The sequence below is a fragment of the Alligator mississippiensis genome, chromosome 14 (assembly GCF_030867095.1).
Source record: "Alligator mississippiensis isolate rAllMis1 chromosome 14, rAllMis1, whole genome shotgun sequence".
Classification (NCBI taxonomy): domain Eukaryota; kingdom Metazoa; phylum Chordata; order Crocodylia; family Alligatoridae; genus Alligator; species Alligator mississippiensis.
Window position 1 is genome coordinate 17833509 of NC_081837.1, and position 6105 is coordinate 17839613.

The window sequence follows — 6105 nt, forward strand, 5'->3', positions numbered from 1 at the left end:
GGTCTTTTAGAGAAAAGCTGAACATTTTCAGAGCTACCTAAGGGATTTTGTCATGCAATTCCCCTTAGTTTAATAAAAATGCCATTGATGTACAATGGCAGATGATCTGACCGTAACAATTTCTACCCGGCCTCATAACTTTGCAATTCTAGGATGCAGGGAGAGACTCAGATGGATAAAAGGGATGCAGATTTCAGAGGATTCATCTCAGATCTGTCTACATGAATTATCCTTGTAATTTGGAGGAAGATTCCTGTTTACTAGCTGACCCCGGTAGTGTAACAAGAGGTGGGCAACTAGGGCACCAGCCTCAGGTGCCTAGTGTGAGGGGGCACAAGAATGGCAGCCACTACTGCTGCCACCCAGGGCACAGACCCTGGTTGTTAAGTCTCTGGCTGGCACATCTAAACATTCAAAAACCTGTCTGTGCCTCTGTCTTGGCAAGACTTAAGGGCACAAATGCAGTCATTTAAAGCGTTCCTGAGAAAGAGCCTTGCTAAATAAAGATCAGCGTGTAAAGTGTTTTTCTCCCTCTAAAAAAAAAAAAAAAAAGAAGAATTGTCTTCTTGAAGTTCAATCTGTTGAAGCTCTGCTCACTGAATACAGCACTCAAGAAACAACTCTTCTGGAAATCACTTGAAACAGTGTCTGTAAAGCACCGAGAACTGATGCGTGACTCCCCAGGGAGACCACTGCAATATCTATGCCAGCCCCACACTTGCTTAGCCAGGCTTTCAGCTATTAGTACAACACAGCACTCGGTGGCTGATGGGCTGTGTCGGGAGATGCTCCTTTCCCACCAGGACGGGGTTGCAGAAGTGCAGAGGCGATTCTTTGATGGGAGACAGCAATGCCTCCCTGTCAGGTAAGGTTATTTTTGCTAAAAAGAAAAAAAGGCGAGGGTTCAAGATTGCACTGTGGGTCAGTTTTCTTACATAGGAATGTATGTGCCAGACCAGTTGCTGGTGTATATAATTAGCATGCTCACCTCTACTGCCCTTGATCAGACCAATGGGGTATCTAGCCTAATATCCTCTCTCCCTTGCCCACCCAAGTCTGTTGGCCCAATGAGTCTGTCAGCCCAACATCTCCTTTTGCCTGACACCCTGTATTAGACAGCTGGACCCATCTAACACAGTAGCCCTGCTATGTTAAATGTCCTCTATCCCTTCATTTCCAATCAGAGCAGTGGAGTCAGAACCATGGCTCTACCTGATATAATAGATCCTTTCCTTTTGGCTCTAAATCAAACCAATGGGCCAGGCTAGGGCAATATTTCCCAACCTGCCAATCAAGCTTTAACCAATGTTTCCACCTAGCTTGGTATTTCTTTCCCTATTCTTCGATGCCCCGAATCATACAGAATGGCCCTTTATCCCCATCTCCCTGCCGTACTGGGAGGCTAGTGTCCCATCCCCCAGCAGTATGAGACCAGACTGACAGCACAGCTGGTCCTTCCCCCAACCTCCCTGCCATAGTAGATTATCCCTTATTGACCAAAAACCTCAGCCTCTGGTGCCAGGGTCAGCAACTTCCAGGAACATTTTTTGTATTTCTGACAACCTACTTTAAGCCCTGCTCTCCTCTCCCAGCCTCAAGGTTGGGACCCTGGGACTGAGTCACAAAAGAGCAGTGGGGAGGAGGAAGATAAGCTCACCTTTTGCATTAAGTTTTTCAGAGATTGGATCAGGGTGGAAAAGACTCACATTTAGGCACCTAAGTCCACTTTGGTGTTTGATAGGTGGAATATACAAAAAACTAGAACTCTTGGTTCCAAAATGGTTATTAGACCAACTGGAAAATGGCAAGAAAATTGTCTTTTTCTGCAAACTTTCGGGATCAAAGTCCCTTCATCAGGCTCTGGGAAACGTGTAGATGGTACAGGAGGGTAAAAAGTCCCCATAGGTAGGAAATCAACCATTTTTGCACAGAGGGAGCTGAAGATGGAAGTCTGTCCCTCTGGGTCCACGAGAGTGTCTTTGTGAGCTGTGTTGAGTAGCTCTTTGACGTGTTGATCAGGTAGAAGTCCTTCCCTGGAGGTGTCAGATGGGAGGCAGGGAAGTAAAAATACTTCCTTGTAGTTCTGCAATGAAGTTTAAAATCCAAAATTGGCTGAAATTCGGCATCTTCCATGTTTCAGGGGTGTACTTGGTAGCCGTGTTAATAGGTGGAATAGAATCTGGCCCTTATTTTCTGAATCATAGTGAAGCATAGGTGACAGAAATAAAAGACGCAGGCATACAAGGCACTTTTAGGGTCCAAAGTGGGGTTTTGTCAGGATCAGAGTTTTGACCTGGGTGCCTACGTTCCTTCTCAGACCTGCGCTAGGCTCTTAAGCCCCAAGTAGGTTTTTTCAAAAACATGTCATCTGCTGAGTCCTCTTGCTTTCAGTGACAGATGTGAAAGTCCCATTTGGGTACCTTTGTGAATGTGGTTCTCAGCTTTTTTGCATTCAGTGCACCTCTGGTTAGACTCAAGCTCCCTTGCATAGATATGAAGCATCCCTGGGAAAGTGCTAGATCTTAGTTTTCACATTTTTTTTTGCCTACAGAAAAATAAGGGCGGGGGGGGGGGAGTTTCTGTTGCAAAGAGCTCAGACAGAGCACAACAATGGATTTGTATTTGTAATCTCTGGGTTTATCTTGTGAATCATGTTTGCAAACCTAAGTGCTAATCTTGTGTGATACCCTGCAACAACCTGGGGTGCCTTAAGATCCTTTCAAAGGTGTCTTGGCTGTGCTTATTGGTGCACACTCAGTGCTTCTCTAAAGCAACTGCATTGTCTCTTTTCTTGACTTTTCATTTCATCCAAGAAGAGCACACACCAACTGCTGACACTTCCTTAGCCTGATGAAGGGTTTTTGAACCTGAAAGTTTGCTTAATAACTGTTCTCCAACTAGTTGGGTTGGTCTAATAAAAGATATCAAATTCACCCAAGGAACCTTGTCTGCCTTGTCTCTTTTCTGGCATTTATAGTGGGAGGCAGTGGGTGGATCATTCTTCACAGTGGTTCTCCTAGGTTTGGTTCTGAGATGGTGTAGGTGTGTATTAAGTGACTTGTCTAATCCTGCATAGTGAGTCTGTTTAGGTCCTCCCTTACCCCAGTCTTGGTTTAGTGCTATAAGCATTGAGTCATCTTTACTCTCCTTCTAGATGAATGACCCTCTGGGATGCGCCAGGAGGGAGAATGGCACCATGGTGATGGTGACACAATTCATACTCTTGGGCCTTTCTAGCCGCTTGGAAGACCAGTTCATCCTCTTTGGATTCTTCACAGTCTTCTACCTGACGGCCCTGGTGGGAAACCTACTTATCTTAGTGATGATCAGCATGGACTCCAGGCTCCACACGCCCATGTATTTCTTCCTGGGCAATCTGTCAGTGGTGGACATAGGCTACACCACCTGCACGGTGCCCAAGATGCTGGTGAACTACCTGTCACAGGACAAGTCCATCTCGCTTCCTGGCTGCCTCACTCAGATGTACTTCTTCATTTCCTTTGGGGGGATCGAGTGCCTGCTGCTGGGGGTCATGGCGTATGACCGCTATGCTGCCATCTGCCACCCGCTGCGCTATGGTGTTCTGATGAGCCAAAGGGCATGCTCTTGTCTGGCTGCAGCTGCCTGGGCCGTTGGCTTGGCCAACTCGGCTGTGCACTTGGGTCTGATGTTCCGCTTGTCCTTCTGTCATGACAACGTCATCCGCCACTTTTTCTGTGACATCCCCCCACTTTTCCAGCTCTCCTGCTCTGACACGCGGATCAATCAGATTGTCACTTTTGCTGTGGGAGGTGCTGTCATCATGGGCTCCTTCCTGGTGACTCTTGTGTCCTACATCTACATTGTTCTGGCCATCCTCAGGATCCACACCAAGGAAGGACGCCTCAAGGCCTTTTCCACCTGCACCTCCCACCTGGCTGCAGTCAACCTTTATTTTGGCACCATCATCTTCACCTACATCCGCCCCAATTCCAGCTACTCCCAAGAGCAGGATCGGGCTCTGCCTGTGCTCTATGGCATTATCACCCCCATGTTAAATCCTATTATCTATAGCCTGAGAAACAAGGAGGTGAAGAGGGCTCTCCAGAAAGCCTTAGGCAGGAGCTAGAAGAGTCTTGCCTCCTAAATAGTAGTGCCCTGGATTTTAGCCAGGATTCCTGGAGGTTTAGGAGAAGAATAAGGCTGAGTGAGTGAGAACAGGTTGGGGCTGGTAGCCAGGCCTCTCGATGTCTACTCCCAGCTCTAGGAGAAGATAGTTAGAGCAGGGGATTGTGCATCAGGAGTCCTAGGATCCCTACCTAACATAGGAGGTGTGTGCATGTGTGGGTTAGTGCTCCAGCCAGGAGGGTTTCAGCAGCTAAACCCAAGACATTTTCTGGCTTTCACTGAACTCTGTTCTCTTTTAAACCATATTAGGGCTAATGTTTTTGGATTTGGAGCAAAATTTGTAAGGGTTTTTCCCCCACCCAATTTCTGAAAATGAAAAGAAATCATCTGATTTTAGTTTTTTGACCAATAGTAACCCTTCCTTGAGAAGTCATTTTTCCCACTAGAAGGAGACACTCAGATACCCATAATTTGGGTGCACATTGTTTCCCATTTGTGCCTCAGTTGTTAGTCTGTGCATCTGGGAAACCCTAATTCAGTGGGAAAAAACCCAATTATTTTTCATAATATTTTCCCTACAAAAAAGAAGAATCTGTTGGGAAGTTGCCAGTCCATAGCCTGCCTTCAGCAACAACAACAACAACAAATCTGGAAAAAGGAAAGAACAACAATCCAGGATTGTTTTTATTATTTTTAATTTTCCAGTGTTGGTCCTGGCCCTGGCCTTATGTCTCCAGAAAGGCAGAAGCAATCCTGCCATTGTCTCTCCATTGTATTCAACGGCTATGAGATACATGGTTCATCAACACCATTGGGAAAAAGAGCACCCATCGCATCCTCTTTGCCAGGGTGTCTTTCTTACTGATCCACCCTCACCCTAGCTTGCTTGCTTTCTGACCCCGCATATTCTTTCTGCTTGCTGTCTAAGGCTATATACAAGTGTTGCATTTGAACTGGTGGAATTGCAGTTTCCCCAGTTGAAATGCTATGTAAAGTACCAGTCACTGGGCTTCAAATGCTTACAAAAATGGCTGATGTCAACCCCATAACCCCAATCAATTGGACCCATTGGGATGTGCTTTGGCATCCCAGTGTGCCCTGCTTCTGCCCTCTCCTTCTCCCCAGGGAGATGCTTTTTGACTCAGACTACACTCTACTGGTCCAGCCCAAATGATAGAAACCACCATATAAGCCCAGCCTCTGGACATGGAGAGGACAGTTTGACCCTGGAGGTAGGTGAGGTACTTGGGGGATGGGACTGGGGAAACAAGCCTGTCCTAGGTAGGAGGACTAGAGGATACAGGGACCCCAGGCAGGTTGGAACTAGTTGAGTTGGTATTTTATGCTCATGAAGACTTGAGTAGTGGGGAAGGTTTGGAGGCCATGTGCCAGGGGTGCTCCTCAAGATGAGACCTTCTCTGGGCAGGGATGTGAAGGGGTGAAGCCTGGGAGCCAATGGGCTGAAAGCTTGCCCAGAAAAAAGGGGGGCAAGGCTGGGGCTGCTGAAACCCAACCAAGTGTTTTGAGGCCGGTGGGGGACTGCCCCAAAGGGGAAGCACATTAGGGAAGCACAAAGACCCTGGGGATGAGTTTGGGTAGAGAAGCCCAGGGATAACGCCAAAAGTTACTCCTTGCCTCTAGGGGCCACCTCCCCAGTATATTAGTAATAACAAAGGTGTGGCAGGAGAGACACTGGAGGTGAGGTGGGGTCACGGAGTGTGGCAGGCAGATTTGACCCAAGGGGGCATCAGGAACTGGGGTGGACCCACAGGTCTGCTACATGGTGCTTCTTATATTGCAGGTGATCTGCAGAACGTGCAGACAATCCTTTGAAAATATTGTACAAGTTTCAGCTGGTTGAATTTCACATGGCTTAAAGTAACTAATTGAACTCCAACTCTTTGACGTGAATTTCTTGTACACACCTTGAAGGGACAGTTTGGTCAGGAGGGGTGGAAGGCATGCTCAGCGGTTCCTGGTCTATGGGTGTTCCAGTGT

The 6105-nt window shown here is 47.2% G+C and overlaps 1 protein-coding gene across 1 annotated transcript; it reads left to right on the plus strand.

Annotated features, from left to right (window-relative positions):
- Nucleotides 1-3066: 3066 nt before the first annotated feature.
- LOC132244865 (olfactory receptor 5AP2-like) lies at nt 3067-4108 on the plus strand. The gene has a single exon (XM_059717520.1). It carries the CDS (start codon nt 3155-3157, stop codon nt 4106-4108), a length of 954 nt encoding a protein of 317 aa, XP_059573503.1. The 5' UTR covers nt 3067-3154.
- The last annotated feature ends 1997 nt before the right edge of the window (nt 4109-6105 follow it).

What these genes read in the sequence shown, in the direction of transcription:
- LOC132244865 (XM_059717520.1), top strand. Translation starts at nt 3,155, where the DNA reads ATGAATGACCCTCTGGGATGCGCCAGGAGGGAGAATGGCACCATGGTG.